Consider the following 17,018-nt stretch of genomic DNA (forward strand, 5'->3'; position numbering starts at 1 on the left):
AGCAAAGATGTTCTGACCTGATTTTTAGATTGATAGGGAAGTTATCACAGTAAAAATTATTGATACTGCAGCCTGCCACGATCTTATTACATTTTCTCATCCGTAAAGATAGCTTCTATTTCCAAAGGTGAAAGACTTTATTTGCTTCTTGAATCTTTGAACCTTGCCCATTAATTTTCCAGACAGTTTCTCTGAACATTTATTCAACTTCATGTAGTTGCCTAATCAGTAGCAACAAGCAAAGAATAAACTACAGAAATAAATCGAGGGAGTAGCAGGTATAAATTAAGAGGAATTAGGAAGGAACTGCTTTAAGTAATTAGGCAGTAAAAGAAACTGAGGGTGAACATGTGAAAATTTGTGGCTGGCAACACTTCTTTAGGCAATTGGGGAGAGAGAAAGAGCTAAAGCTAGAATTCAACAGAGTGAGGTTGTATTGCAAAGGATAGTGCATAAGACAATGCATCAATGCTAATGAAATATAAAAATGTTTCTTGTACACAGGGGAGGACGAGGCTATGCTTACTCATGATCTCCAAAGCCTTGCAACTATTGCTGCTGCCCGTTCATTGGTGGAAGCAGTACCCCTTGAAATGGGTGACCACCATATTGACACAGGGTCAAGCAGATCCTACATGGTGCGCATCCCTCGGGTGCTGAATTTACGGAGGAAGTACTCATGGAGTCCAAAGGCAGAGACGGTGAGTTTATCGGTGCATTTAGTAACAGCCAGGCAGACATCATTAGCTCTCAGCTCCATTGGGTTACCCCCTGCACCAATAGTGAGTAAAGAAAGTAGTTAGGTTCCACAACACTTGGTAGGCGTCCTGAATCTCACTCATCTGATTCTTCCTGCATGAGTCTGGACCATTTGTTATCCTACCTGTGATGACTTTAACAAGGACCATGATGTGGACCTCTTAGAATACGAGCGCCCTGATTAAGGCAGTCGGGCGATCGTCCACCCTGACTGTCTGCCTCTCTACCGCGGTCGGATGTCCCTGGAAAGGGAGCATGCAGTATCTGAGGGCACCGTTGATGCTTTCCATGCCTGCTGGGCACCGCAGGGATGGGGGTGTATTATTGACCCCTTTAATCACATTTTAATTTGATGTTTTAAGTTTCCTTTCCACTTTGTTTTTTGTTTCGGGCGGTTCCCCTCCTTTTAGGGAGCTGCCCTTTTTGAGTTGTCCCTAAGTTAATTTGATTTTGTTTATCTGGTTGGGGAGAAAAAGAGTTCCCTGATTAAGGCAGCAATGGCTGTCCAATCAGGGAACCCTACCTGTGTATATAATGTGGAGTGTCAGGGTTACGGCACTTGGGACTTGTACAAGGAAGCACCTGTCTGAGTATTGCTTACCATGGCAATAAATCTAAATTTGGTGAAGGGTCACCGGCCTCAGAGGAGTTACTTTACAACTGCAGGAAGCACCAAGTCCAACAAGTCCTGGGCTGAATGTTCCAAGGCTTGACATGCAGTGGGGAGCCTCACATGGTATAGTTGCATTGGGAAATGGGGTCTTTGGACACTTGCACAGCTTTCTTTCCACGGAGTCCATTCAAATAAGGACAGTGGTTGAAATCGCAACATGGACTGAGGCAGTACAGCATTGCCAGCCCTAATTTTGCCTGAAATGTTGGCATTCCTATTCTCACGACTTGTCCATGTGACACAGCTGTGAATCGCAGCAGTGCAATCCAGGGACAGATATAAAACGATTGGAAAGGAGTTGATTCGGATCGTATGCTGTCAGCTAACATGCAGCATTTATAGGAAAATTTATTGATGTACCAATCTATGTCTAGCTTCAGGCTCAAGGCACACAATTGGGTATGAGAGAACTTAGGCTGGGCCCATTTTACTGTGTTTTATTTATCCTTTGTGTGTCAACTTAGTGAGGAAACGAAGATGGTTTTAAACTTGGATTAAAAAATGAATAAAAATGAAAGCCAGCGGAGTAATAGCTGGCATATGTATAGCGTGACGGAGATACTTTTACACCAGTGAGAAAAGTAATCTAGGAATAACATATCAGTATTGACCAAAAGTGGTTTGGATTTGGTGGGATAATCCTTTTACAGTGCGGTTGATTCTTTTACATTGATTTTTTATGGTCAAGGTTTGTCCTCTAAAGGTTGCAATTGATGGGATGGACACACAGGAGCTGGAGATGCGAATGAGGCTTGCCGAACTACAGCGCCGCTACAAGGAAAAGCAACGGGAACTGGCCAAACTTCAAAGGAGACACGATCACGAGTGGGTGCCATCTCTTATCATCCATTTAAACATGTGATAGAGCTGGAATTAGAAGTACGAGTTCAGATAGGATCTGAATGAGCTTCCAGCTAATTGCTTTCCATGCTTCTTGAGTGTTTTGCTACAATTCTGTTTTGCCAATAGTATGAAAGAATTTGACCCTTTGCGAATCAGACTGGTTCCACTGAGGAGGGCGTTCCTCTCGGCCTTCATCTTTCCATCTTCACTTTTTCAATTTAGTTGACGTTCTCCCCCACCTCCCCATCCCTAATTTCCTTCCCCGTCATTCCCGGCTCCATTCCGGACGTTTGAACAGTCTTGCTCCGACACAGTCTCGCTCAGCCAGTTCCAGGTGTATTTGCAGTGTGCCCAGTTATGTCTCCGCACACAGCTCGGTCTGTATAACAGCAGCCGCGTGGCGAAGGCTTTGATCCAACACGCATAATTTATTCTCCTTCTCCTAACGGGGCAAGAATACGATGAAAGCTTGTGATGCAAGGCTGTTTTAACAAGAGGAGCTGAAAGGTCCAGGAATGAATCATCAAAGCAGCCCACATCAAATGATAACGCCATGTGAGAAATGTGCTAATTTTATGCAGAGCCGACGCCTCAGATGAACAATGTCACAACACAGCTCGGTAAAAGGTGAAATTGTTCCAAAACAATTCCAACTTTTCTGTTAGCCACACAGTAATTCGGAGAGTGAATGCATTGCCATGTGTGATGCGGATCTCCTCAGATCAGAAAGATCCATGGCAGAGTTGTATCAGCAGCTTTTAGATGAGTGACAGAGGGCTATTGCAGTTGCCCTCAGTGCGGCAGAGCTCGGGAGGGGTAGCAAGGAGCCCCACTTCTGATCAGTGCTGCAAACATGTGAACCTCAATGGCCTACAAGGTTAGGTTCTATCAGGACTGGGTGCCTGAGCCCAGAGACTGAGTCAATGGCAGAAAAATGGCTTGACACCCGGAGATTTGCAGTGTCCAGGGAGAATATTGAGCTACACATCCTTTCAGGAGAGGAGGGAAAAACTTGGGAAAACACTTGCACCATATGAACATACAACAATACCAGAGAGGGAAAGACCCAGCAGCCAGCCCCTGACCACTGCAAGGCCTTCATAACACCTACACTCAGCATTGGTTCCCAATTTTCTCCTCAGTTCCAGTGATTCCTGCAGGGCCACACATACCCATCATCCTCTGGTACCCCTCCCTGATGGTCATTCTTCATGTGTGAACCTAAACCGCAGCAGTTATAAGTGTTTGACACGGGGTTCAACCATGTTGTATTCTTTCTTTCATTTCATGATCTGTCTAATAATTAAACATTAACAGAAATACGCTTTTCATCATATTTCATGTTGAACATCTTGGGCCAGTTACTAAACTTGCCAATGACCTTCCCACTCGAGGGGTTGGATGCATCTTACCTTGTAGTAATTTGAGCATTTATGGTCTGTTACGGTATAATGTTAGTGGAAAACTGCTGGCTCATTGCGTGACGTCAAATTCTCTGGCTTTGTCTCCATCTGCCGGTTAAATTTCATGAGGTGTTTGCCCTTGAAGCAGAAAGCACATTGGAAATGTGAACATTATCTGGAGTAAACTGGAGTTTTGAGTTGCATTCAGGGGGAAAAAAAGGATCACATTAAAAATATTGTGCTTATGCCTGTCAAAGTGTACCTAATGGCAAGCTTCCCAAGTGGCTGAGAACTTGATGTCATGTGTTTGATCGCAGGACTATGTTTCATTCTTAACGTGCCTGCTTTTGGTTGGGAAAATGTCATCCACTTTCTCCTCAGCAGTTAACCAAAGCTCGGCAAATTCAGGAGGTACTCCACCTCACGGTGAAAACAACGGACATAATTCATCTCGATTTATCAAATTTCTTTTCCTGGCCAAATGGGGGTGAAGCAACATTTATGCTAATAGGCACGGTGGCACAGTGGTTAGCACTGCTGCCTCACAGTGACAGGGACCGGGTTCGATCCCCAGCTTGGGTCACTGTCTGTAGGGAGTCTGCACACTCTCCCCGTGTCTGCGTGGGTTTCCTCCGGGTGCACTGGTTTCCTCCCACAGTCTGAAAGACGTGCATTAGGTGCATTGGCCATGCTAAATTCTCCCTCAGTGTACCCAAACAGGCGCAGGAGTGTGGCGACTTGGGGATTTTCGCAGTAACTTCATTACAGAGTTAATGTAAACCTACTTGTGACACTAATAAATAATCTTTTTAAAAAACTTGTAAGAAAAGGTCACAGCCCAGACCTTCTCACCTATTGGCTGGAGGGTGCTGGGGAATTGTCATGTGACCTGAAGTGGGAACATATACACGGAAACACAAGATGAAAATCCGGCGATGACATGTTGACAGCTTTATTTGTATTCTGGTTCCTAGGAGAGATGAAAACTCGAGAAGCCCAGCAAGGCGGGGACCTGGGCGACCACGGAAACGCAAACATCTTTCCACTGTCCTGTCAACTCTTGGACAGCTGAGCGAACTGGAGAAATGTGACAGCAAAAAAGCAAAGTAAGTGGTTATTTACCGATTGAAAGTTCCTGTTCCGCGGTGCATTCTGAACACTATCAAGCACTCGTGCTACTCCAGCTGTGGCTCAGTGGCAGCACTCACACCTCTGAGTCAGAAGGTTGTTAGTTCCTGTCCCCCTGGAGCATAATATCCAGCTTGACGCTCAAGTGGAGTACTGAGGGAATGCTGCGCCGTCACAGGTGCGTCTTTCAAATGAGGCAATTAAACTGAGGAATCGCTTGTCTCTCTCAGGTGGACCAAAAAGATCCCATGGCACCATTTCAGAGAAGGTCAGGAGAGTTAGCCCTAATGTTCTGGCCAATATTTATTCCATAATCAGCATCACAAAACCAGACGATCCTGGGCAGCGTCACATTGCTGTATGTGGGGGCTTACTGTGCACAAATTGGCTGCCACATTTTCCACGTTGTAACAGTGACAATAATCCAAAAGTTGGGGGAAGGCCTTCTGTGGGCACAGGGGCACCCAAACAGGAGGCACTCAAAACCCCATGCCAAGGTTAGTCTGCCAGGGTTTACCTGGTGGCCTTGCCACATGGCATGGACTCCACCAGTAGTGACAGAAGGAGGTAACTGGCCCCTTAAGTGCCTCATTGGCCTGAGGGCAGGTGGGCCACTGGATTCCGCCGCTGCTATAACTCAAGTTGATGAATGTTTACATTGGCAGATGAGTTAGGCTGAAGTCTGCAGTGGGAATTGTACAAACCCCACTTAGATATACAGAAAATCCCATCTCCTGTCAGGATTTTACTGATGTCAGAGAATGTACACAAACCACCGGGAACAATAAAGTTTACTTTTGCTCTGTGCTGCCAGGCAACAAAGATGTCAGCACACTGACCCTTCCCACACATCCACATGAACAAACTTCAGAAGGTCAGGGATCAGCAGTTGTGTAAATGCTGCGGACCTTGGTTCTTATCTTTGCCACACCTGGGGATGAATGTTTGAGTTGCTCCATCTACACACTGCTGTTAATGGCTGTTAATTCCATTGAAACTTAATGAAGTTTCTTAGTGTGAGCCTTCCTTCCCTAAATCTCTCAGCCTCTCTATCTCTCCCCCCCCCCCCCCCACTCTAATACACTCCTTAAAACCTACCTATTTGTCCCAGATGTCGAGTAATCTGTCTTAACATCCCCTCATGTGGTTCAGTGTCAGATTCTGCTGGAGAATGCTCCTGTGACATGTTGTAGGATGTTTTACTATGTTAGAGGTGCTATGTAAGGGCAAGTTGTTGTTCAGTTTTACAGACTTGCAGCTCAGACCAAGAGCTGAAACTTCATTTACCCCTTTCAGAGCAAGGAGACCTGCTGACAAAAGAAATAACACTAATGTTTCTGCACCGCAATCTAGTAACTAATCTGAGAGAGAATGGCAAAAAAAAATTAACACACTGAAGGAGAATGAATTTAAACTATCTCTGGAGGATGGTATCTATTTTTGCACTTGGCACTGGAAGTCCATTGACCATATTATCTCCAAAATGCATGATTATTTAATAGCTATGACTTTCATTCCAGCTTACCAAGAATTATATTTATATCACCTGCAATAATTTTATCACAAGGCATTGCCATCAAACTGATTTGGAATATGAATTTTTTTTAACACATTTCCTTGTGGTCAAGGATTTTTGAACATTAATTTGCCCATCTCAAATATGGTGCTTATTTTGAGAACAAGTATTTATAAGAAAGGGTGCTACAAATTAATAAATAAGATCTTTCACTCTTTCGAGACATGTCCCGTGTGCTATCAACATGCAGCCCACAACAGCTTGGAAACGAATTCCAAACTTGTGCGAAGACTCCCAACACTGCAGAAGATAAAGCCATTGGCTATGCTATGATAGTGTTCATTATCACAGGGACTAATTATCATTCATTATCAGAGCAGGATGGCATTCCCACACTGGAAGATCCTCTTTAATTCAATCCTTTTGTGGTACAAATTGCCTCTTTTCCCACCCCCACCAACACAGCAAGCTTATTTTGCTAGCCAGTAATGTGATTGGTGCACGCAATGTATCAAACTTACCGATTCAGTGAGGGGAGTACAATTTGTACAAAACCACCAATCACATTAAAGCTGAACAAATGGTTTAGTTTCCCAGTAGGAGACTTTGTCAAAAGTAATAGTTTGGGGACAAACAAACCTCAGGAAGCATTAGACCACAGAATTGAATGACTAATGACTTATTTTATTGTCAATAAGTGCAACCTTGCTTGAGATGCTGAAACAGCCCCCAAACTATATTGCTTTACAATCCTCGAGACCAGTTTGAAACTGTTTTGAATCAGTAAATTCTGAAACATCTGTTTAACAGCTACAAATAAATTTTTTGAGAATCTCATTGGTGTTCATTTCATGTGGTCACAGCTATCTCATTTAGAACCAACAAGTTGAAACTGGTTTGCAGATAATTTTAATGTTGTACTGCTTACTTCATCCGGACTTGAAACGCCAGCTCTTTTCTCTCCTTACAGATGCTGCCAGACCTGCTGAGATTTTTCAGCATTTTCTCTTTTGGTTTCAGATCCCAGCATCCGCAGTAATTTGCTTTTATTTTAGGGTGGGATTCAGTCATGTTGGGCGTACCCACCTTTTTTGCTTTGCCCAGGGTTTAATTGCCCTGCGGCCTGGTAATTTATGTCTGTCCCTTTCTGTGTGGTTATCACAGAAAGAAGGGGGTGGCAAGCTGATCTAATCCGCCAGTCTTGCTCTCGCTTGTGCTTGGATCAGATCTCAGCAGACGCTGTGCACGTTTTGCCTTTCCATGGATAGCTTTCTTATAGCAATGGATCATAAGGGTGATCAATTAAATCAGTCGTATAAGACCATAAGACATAGAAGCAGAATTAGGCCACTCGGCCCATCGAGTCTGCTCCGCCATTCAATCATGGCTGATATTTTTCTCATCCCCATTCTCCTGCCTTTTCTATGGCTAACAGAAACACCCAGTTACACATTGCGTTAAAAATCTTACTGGAGCCAGCCCAACATATGCCAATGACCCTGCTCCCAGTCTGTGGAGCAGGGTGAGGGCTCTTCCGAATGGGTGAAAATTCCACCTTACCCCAAATCGAGCTGTTGCTTGAAACCAGTCAGAGCACTTCCTAGACCTTATAGTTTAAAAGAAACCTCACTGTACATATTTCCACTCCAGCTTTTGGGAATGAATTTGGCTTGTTGCAATCCAGGAATTTATATAATCGCTCTGCAAGCCACAGCATTAATGTATGCATTGTGTAGGCCAAGCCTCTTCGGAAGGCCTTGTTCGGGTCCTTCTCTGATGTGCAGGATGTGGAAACTCATACCCTTACTTCAGTGCTTCAGGCTTGACATGTGAGAGGGACTAGCACCATCGAGTTTTTGGCACCTGCTCATAGACATTCGTACCCTCTTGTATGGGCTCAAATTTGCATTGTGAAACAATGTATAAAAGGGAGTCGGCCTGTGAACTTTTACCAATCCTGTTACCTGAAGTGAGTTGTGATGTAGTCATGCTGGGAATTAATGTAGAAGCGCTTTGTGTGACTAATTGAAAAACCTTATCGGAATGGCATAGCATCCTTAACCAACTGTGTGAGTAGCGTGTTTCTGTGTAGCATGTTGCTGTCTTCCTGTCTTCCCAAAGGAAAGCCTGTCAGGATGAGCAAGCAGCTAGCTACAACAGTCCCTTTTTTGTTGTATCTCCGTAGTAATTTGTATTGGAGGCACAAAGCAGCCGGACCTGGAATATTCTCTTCAACCTGCTGATGGAGCAAAATCCTCAGAGGCCTGCTCCAGAAAGTTGTGCGATCGAGTAGCCTCTGAACTTTGACCCCGGCTAGGGGAGATAAGAATGGGAAGTCTGCCTTTGTGAATTCCAGTGGCATAGCCTTGGTGAAAACCCAATAATTAACATTTAATTGATTGCATTCAGTTTGATGTTTCCAAGCCCCCAGATTATGTGGGGAGCTTGAACCCTACTGCCCTCAGCAGAAATAAAACTCCCTTCAAAGCAAAAGGCTTTCTTTCAACAACAAAAATCCCCCCGTGAGGACAAAGGGTTCACTCTTGCGGCATCTGAGTTCAGGCAGACTAGATGTTATTTGCAGGTCAGTTTTCAAATGAGCATAACCGGTAATATATAACCAGTGATATAGTGTACTGCCGCCTACTCAGAGGTTAATAGTGTTTAGTTGCCTCTTTAAACATTTTTTTTTAACAAGTAAATGCTTAAAGACATTATTGTCATATTATCTGTCAGTCTTTGTGCCATTTTGTGCCATGTGTTCATGGCGGCATAGTAGTTAGCACGGCTGCCTCACAGTGCCAGGACCCGGGTTCAATTCCGGCCTCAGATCACTGTCCTTATGGAGTTTGCATATTTTCCCCGCGTCTGCATGGGTTTCCTCCGGTTTCCTCCCATGCTCCAAAGATGTGCGAGTTAGGTGGATTGGCCATGATAAATTGCCCCTTAATATCAGGTGGATTAGCAGGGTAAATACGTGGGGTTATGGGGGTAGGGCCAGGGTGAGATTATTTTCGGTGCAGGCTCAATGGGCTGAATGGCCTCCTTCTGCACTGTAGGGATTCTATGATTCTCTAAAGGAACCCAACAATTTAATAAATGCTAGTTGAAGCTGACGGTACTTTTATATTACTCTTTGACCATGACTCCTGTTGGTGTGTTTCGGATGTGAGCAGCCATCTCACCAACATAGATCTTCTGTATTAACTTAGACTAGCAGCAAGGTTAACCCAGACCCCCATTGGGTGGTTCTCGGCTGTCACCTGTCTTGCGAGAGATACTGTTGGAGTGACAGGGATGCATTCCAGTTCCGATAACATTGCCGTGCCCAGGACAGGTGTGTCTTATTACCTCCGTATTGACAACAATAACAAAAACACATGCTTGAGCCTTGCTGAAAAAAGAGAATTGCTGTTAAAGCTTTTCGTTCTTCACTCATCAGGATTGATTCGCAAGAATACCAAATTGCAAAAGGAACAATAATTTGTTCTGCAGGAGAAAGGGATGCTGATTAGTTGGAAAGTCGGCTTTGATTGGTCGAGACTTTGCCATGACAAATGCACAAGAGAACTGCTCTCCCCGTCCCTTTGTTAATTCAGAAAGGTGCAATCCTGGACATGTTTCTTTGGCCTGCAGAGGACAGGTCACTGCATATGGATATAGGTGGGGGCGACTTTGAACCCGCACTCACCGCCTGCAGGATCGGCAGCAGGGGCTCAAGATCCAGCAAGTCCCGAAAGTAGCAAACCTCGCCAGCGAGATCTCAATCTCCTTTTTTTTGTTGCCCGTTGCTGGTGGCATAATCAAGTTCAGGCCCATAATGGACAAGAACCTGACTTTCATAAATTTAAATACATTTTAATATAATTATACACCCCCTCATCATATATCCCTGCTAGCCGTATCTTCATGCCAGCGAGGTTTACAACAGGTTCACACAGATGTGAACCTGTTATGGAGATCCCCCCGGGGGTGTAAAGGTGAGCTTAGCCCCCTGGAGAGAGGGACATGGCCAGGCAGCGCTTTGGCACTGCCCAACACCCCCCGTCCGGCATAGGTTGGCACTACCAACCTTGCGGTGCCAACTATGGCAGGGGACAGTGCCATGTGTGGGCCCTATGGAGAGCATCATATGCTGGCATTCATTTATTTGTCATGGTGGAGGAAGGTGGGGGAGCGGACGTGGGAATGGTGGGGATGCCGGGTGATGTACGGGGTGCAGCGTGGGATGCCAGTGCTGGCTGTTTGGCAGGGGTTTGGGGGGTGGGGGAGGCCCTGAGACCTCTGTGGTGGAATGGGGGGGTGGGGGGAGAAGAGTATTTTTACCTCTGATTGGGGGCACCCCCTGTTCTCAGTGCAGCCGAGCTTTGCCAATGTCTTTAGATCCCGCTTCTTAACATGGCAGCATGAAACATGTCCCACTGCTTTTTTTTGACAAAGTGTCATAAGACCTGGGGAGAAACTGGCTTATTTCCCTGAAGAGAAACACACCGGTTTTCAGTCAGAACCTGACATGTTGCTATTTTTGATAAGATTCCACCTGTAGCTTTTAGCAAGTGTAAGTGAGCGACATTGCGAACCCAACTGATAATCTCGATTGTGAGTGTAATCCTTAGCTCACTCAAGATTGTGCCAGCGCTGCCTAATCATGGAATCACATCTAACATTAGACATGAAGTTCTGAATTTTGCAGGCAAGGGTGGGTTGAGTAGGGTCTGCCTGTTATGAACAATTCCAACGTTAGATGAGATTCCGTGGTTGGGCAGCATTTGCTGAACAATGTCAGGTGTGCTAAGAATTACACTAGGAACCAATGTAAATTTTATCAGTCGGGTTTACAATGTGGCCCACTTAAGCTTGCTAGAAGCTACATATATTCATATGCAGGGACCAGTCCACTGCAGGCAAAAAGAACATGTCTGGACATTTCATCTCTTCTGAAGAAAAAAAAGCATGGGGGACAACAGTTTGCTCGTGCATTTGTAATTGTAGCATCTCAAACAATTGCTGTCAACTTGCCAGCTACTCAGCACCCCTTTTCTCATGCAGTATAAATTGTTGCTCCCTTTGAAATTTGGCATTCTGGTGTCCGTCCTGATGAGTGCAAGAGGAAAAACTTTGAAAGTGTGTCTCTTTTTTCAACAAGACTCAAGATCTGTACTACCAAGCGATTAAAGGACATTACCCTCGAAATTGGAGTGCGCAATGTCGTCTTCAAGCAGAAAATGGGCACCGAAAGATCCAGAATGGCATGTTGTGCGCTCCCAGTCATTCTGCTATAGTTGTCACAGCACTTTGTGATCATGTGAGGTGCCCGCATGGAAAAGCCAATGTGCCTGTTGAGAATGCAAATTGAGGGTTTAGTGCCTATTTCAGGCTCATTTCCAATATTGAATAGCGACTAAACACAGCAAGTGCCCGGCTCTGCATTCCCAAACACTTGATAACATTGCCCACTGGAGAGTAAATATAGCGTTCACAGTGATACATTCCAAATCTCCCATTGGAAAGATTCAAATCATTTCTACTTCCCAACATTTCATTACAAGCACACACTCAAGAATGCAATCGCTTTCGATTAGGATGTTATGTAATAAGAAATATTTTATTATTGGGAGATAAAGCCTGCCACAAGGTAATTGGCAGGAGGATCAGAAGGGTGATAAGGACAATTTTCTTCGACTCTCCTAGTTATTATGGTCTGAAATGCACTACCTGAAAGAGTATCAGAAACAGATTCAATAATGACTTTCGAAAGGAACGGATAAGTACTTAAAGATGCACATTTGCAGGACTATGGAGATACAGCAATGGGGAGTAGGTCTAATAGGGCAGCAGTCATAAAGAGCTAGCACAGGTACTTTGGGTGGAGTGGCCTCCACTTGTGCTGTCTTATTTAAAGAGATCTTCTTCATTTTTTTTGGAATCGCTACAGAGTAAATAGAGGGAGTATGACATGGAAGAGCGCTAGAAACAAAATTAACAAGCAGATACTGTGTCTGTGAACTTACTCCAAATAAAGTTGTCAAATATTTAGTTAGCTCCAGATTTGGAAATAATAGTCTGAGTGAAAGACTGCAGTGATGAAATAATCTATATGCCTGGTTGTGCTGCTCTGCTCCAGCTTCCAGTTGAATGTCGCAGGTACAGGAGTGGATCATGATGCTGGAGTTCTGCTTGATTACCTTTGGGGATCCGGTAGCAGCTTTCTTCAGGAAATTAACTCAGTGGGGTAGAATCATTCACCATCAGGCACATCGTACGTGACCTGCGGGAGGACAATGTTTGATAAGCCAACAGACCTTCCTCATTCTTTTTCTGTGATTTTCCTTCTTGTAAATTTAGTTTATCTGAGGGCACAATAACATGCAATGCCAATGAATATTAAATGTGTTTTAAGAATATGTAACAGCCTGTGGCTGCAGTGGGGGGGGGGGGGGTGCTCATGATCCGAGGGCCAGAAGTCCAAATTCCCACCTTGTCAGACAGTGTAGCCAATATCCCTGGGTGGGATTTTCCGATCGCGCCTGGCCTGAAACAGGGAATACCCACCTGAAATCAACGGACCTTTCAACGACACCTTTCAATTGTCCTTCTTGATTCTAGTCGTGGGTGGTACTGGAAAATGTCCCCCCTAGCCCCACCCCCACCTTTCGATTGCTTTTGCTAATTATTAGCTGGATTACAAACTTGAATGATGTATAATGGTGAATCTTACCTGACCACTGCAGCTCTGCAATAGTGTGTCTCCTGCAAAATAGTCATAAGAGCGTGATTACACTGACTATCACGAAAGGTGCTATCTCTGCTAAAGGCGTTAGAGTGGGGTGAAGGCAGATTGGGACCAAAAGCTGTGTTTGGGGTTGTGGGGGGGGGGAGTGGGAGGAGACAAGTGTTGATACCAGCACAGGAAGAGAGGTGAGATGATTCTCAGATCAAGCCGATTTCACTTTGCTTCATTTGCTCCTTGTCATCAACGTTTCAATTTAGATCAGCGTTCCTGTATCTTGGAAGCAGCAGGGTTCACATTTGTAGGTAGGGCCAGTGGGAGGTGTTATGTGAAAGATAATTACTCTGCTGGGATAGCTGAAGTCAGCACTTCCCTGATTTCTCACATCTGCTGGCGTCAAAGTAATTGGAAAGCAAAATGACAAACTGAGAGAGGGTATATAGCAGGGCAGGTTTCACCATTGTTCATTTAGGTCGGAGTGGGGCAACAGTGATATGTGCCTCACAACATACTCCCCTTTTGCGGCAGAACATGTCCAAAACCCTTCAGGTCATAAAGAATGTCACATCTCTCCCCATGGAACTCCATTTTATAATTGAAGAGACGGGACAGTCAAATCCTATTTCACAAATTCTCTCTTTGACACCAAATATGTGCTCAGTTATCATGACCTAACCCTTCCACTGGTGACACAGGAGCCAGGGAATCATGGTTTGTTTAGACTTGACCCTTTTCTGGGAAGGTTTTTTAATGTACTGGCTCTATTTCATAATCTTTTTCATGCAGGGCTTTTTTTCAACTGCTTTTTTTTTGCCAAAATAGCTCACATTACGGTCTTACCCTCAGCGAGGAGTTGAAGAATCTACAGGAAATGCCAGTTGAATCAGTGCCATTGTGGTTCAAAAACAGGGTGTCAAGAAAAATGAATAAGAACATGTCTGTAAAGAATCGCAGGAAGTATCTTTATAGCGGTTAAAAAAATCTGTCGCCTTACTTTGCTCCTTTTCTCTGCAATCAGCCCTTTTGTCTCTGTGGTGTGTTGTAAACAATAACAATAACATAAGTCGGGAGGATTTCAGTGGAGATCTCAGTTGGCAAAATGTGATTAATCACATGTACTAAAAACTAGGTGGACAAGAAACTTAAACTCAGCTTCAACATAGCCGAAAGGTAGAGGCGAATGTGTGTGAGGTTGCAGCAACCACGTTCCACTCTTTACTCTCTCTAAAACCCTCATAATCTTGAAAAATCTCCCAATAACCTTCTCTGTCCAAAGAACCATCCCAAGTTCTTAAGTCCCTCATGATGGCACAGTGGTTAGCACTGCTGCCTCACAATGCCAGGGACCCGGGTTCGATACCCATCTTGGGTCACTGTCTGTGTAGAGTTTGCAAGTACTCCCCGTGTCTGGGTGGGTTTCCTCTGGGTGCTCCGGTTTCCTCCCACAAGTCCAGAAGATGTGCTGGTTAGGTGCATTGGCCATGCTAAATTCTCCCTCAGTGTACCCGAACAGGCGCCAGAGTGTGGCGACTAGGGGATTTTCACAGTAACTCCATTGCAGTGTTAATGTAAGCCTACTTGTGACACTAATAAATAAATTTTATCTTGCTAACTTGAACACTGTACTGCTGAAAAATGAATTACTTTCAGTGAACCTCTGAAGTGAGATAAAATGGGATATGGATCTCTAAATATTAGTGAAATACTAAGATGTCCTTTCTACTGATCTCTATCAACCTTAGCCCACTAGTCATATAAATCCAAGTAATCACTGATAACCTGGGTTGGTTGGTCGTGACTCCAATGCTGCATAATCTATTATTGAAAGATACTAAATACATAAATTACTGAGGAGTAAGGTTTCATGCAAATTTCCATATTGGTTGCCTATATGCAATTCATAGAATCATAGAATCCCTACAGAAGCCCTGCAAAGGAAGGCCATTCAGCCTCTCGAGTTTGCACTGACTCTCCGACAGAGCATTCCTCCCAGAGCCTATCCCCATAACCCCAAAGATTAATCGCCCTAACCTCGGGACACTTAAGAGGCAATTTAGCATGGCCAATCCACCTAACCTGCACATCTTTGTACTGTGGGAGGAAACCGGAGCACCCAGAGGAAACCCACACAGACACGGGGAGAACGTACAAACTCCACACAGTCACCCAAGGCGAGAATCAAACCCGAGTCCCTGGCGCTGTGAGGCAGCAGTGCTAACCACCGTACCACTGTACTGCCCCAATTGTGATGATTTGACTAATGCTTGGGCAATTCAACTGTAGATTCCTTTAGAATGAAGGTTATGGGTTACATTTGCCAATTCTAAAGTCTTGTGCAAAACACATAGCAGATTTTAAAAATTGTGTGAATTTTTTAGAGTAAAATATGTTGAGATTGAATTTGGCCTGAGACGTTCTGAAAATATGCAGAGTTTATGTAGGTTTCTGAAGACTACTTCACAGTTGCTGAAGATTCACTCCCGGAGTGTATAATAAATTCAGTGCCATTTATTTTAACATTTGACGTACTAATCACACGTTACTTTGCTAAATGAGCTTTAAAATTGCATAATAATGAGTAGGAATGCAACACTGACAATGATGTGAAACTTTAGGAAGTAGGTACTTATCAAATTGGGAAATTATGGAAACCCTGATTCTCATCCAGTTGTAGAAACTGAATTAAACAATGACTGTCCAATCTGAATGAAATTTGGGATGATAGTAATTTATCATACGAAGTAACACGGGGTTAAAATGAATCAACTTCCACAATGGGTGTGTAAAAAAAGGATAATAGCATTGGAACGCAGCCAGCAAACACATCATCAATAATAACCAATCAGAATCAAGCATCCTTGTTTAAAGTTCAAACAATTCTTGGCAGTTAACCATCAGTCACCATCAAACTGGTGCATTCTCCATGGCAATGCCTCTACCGATCAGAGTCCACTTGCCAACCAATCAGCACTTTTTTCTCATACAATATAAATTTGTTGATTTCCCCTGACATTTTATACCTGTGAATGTCTTGAGTACAAAATGAAAAGCTTCAACAAATATTGTTTCCTCAATACTGAAGTTCTGTACTGCCAAACAACTAGGGGTAGAACAGTGGTTAGCATGGCTGCCTCACAGCGCCATGGACCTGGGTTCGATTCCGGCTTTGGGTGACTGTGGAGTTTGCAAGTTCTCTCCGTGTCTGTGGGGTTCCTCCAGGTACTCCGGTTCCCAAAGACGTGCATGTTAGGTAAATTGGCCATGCTAAGTTGCCCCTTAATGTCTTAAGAACAGCTTCTTCCCTGCTGCCATCAGACTTTTGAATGGACCTACCTTGCATCAAGTTGATCTTTCTAGCTATGATTGTAACACTACATTCTGCACTCCTATTTACCCTTCTAATCCCCCTGACACTAAGGGTTAATTTAGCATGGCCAATCAACCCAACCCTCACATCTTTAGAGTGTGGGAGGAAACATACGCAGACATGGGGAGAATATGCAAACACCACACAGACATTAACCCGAGGCCAGAATTGAACCCGGGTCTCTGGCGCTGTGAGGCAGCAAAGCTGTTTGCCTGCATATTAAGATTACTTAAACCCAAAAGCGATCCATTGATTTAAATATTTTCTTTGCATTTTACAGACATGACCAGGCATTTTATAAATGTAAACATTTCCTTCAATTGGTTTATCCAATAACACCAGTTCAGCACTGACTGAGGATAATTCTCAACTTGACTGCCAGAGCAGTGATCTGGCAGGGCAGTGATCTGGCAGGGCAGTGATCTGGCAGGGCAGTGATCTGGCAGGGCAGTGATCTGGCAGGGCAGTGATCTGGCAGGGCAGTGATCTGGCAGGGCAGTGATCTGACAGGGCAGTGATCTGGCAGGGCTGATGATTCAGCCATCATAGAACTAGAATGACTTTCATCCGATGGCAATGAATGGGCCAGGTGGTCCAAG

The 17,018-nt window shown here is 44.2% G+C and overlaps 1 protein-coding gene across 6 annotated transcripts in view; it reads left to right on the top strand.

The window, feature by feature from the left end:
• bahcc1b (BAH domain and coiled-coil containing 1b) overlaps positions 1–17,018 on the top strand; it is a 267,650-nt gene that overhangs the window by 175,797 nt on the left and 74,835 nt on the right. For 4 of the 6 annotated variants that reach the window (XM_078225578.1, XM_078225581.1, XM_078225579.1 and 1 more), the window contains exons 12-14: positions 505–701; positions 2,121–2,257; positions 4,653–4,784. In XM_078225578.1, the coding sequence (XP_078081704.1) occupies positions 505–701; positions 2,121–2,257; positions 4,653–4,784 (466 nt within the window). The remainder of the gene's footprint in view (positions 1–504; positions 702–2,120; positions 2,258–4,652; positions 4,785–17,018) is intronic. The other 2 variants (XM_078225580.1, XM_078225583.1) reach the window with 1 other exon arrangement.

The sequence above is a fragment of the Mustelus asterias genome, chromosome 12 (assembly GCF_964213995.1).
Source record: "Mustelus asterias chromosome 12, sMusAst1.hap1.1, whole genome shotgun sequence".
Classification (NCBI taxonomy): domain Eukaryota; kingdom Metazoa; phylum Chordata; class Chondrichthyes; order Carcharhiniformes; family Triakidae; genus Mustelus; species Mustelus asterias.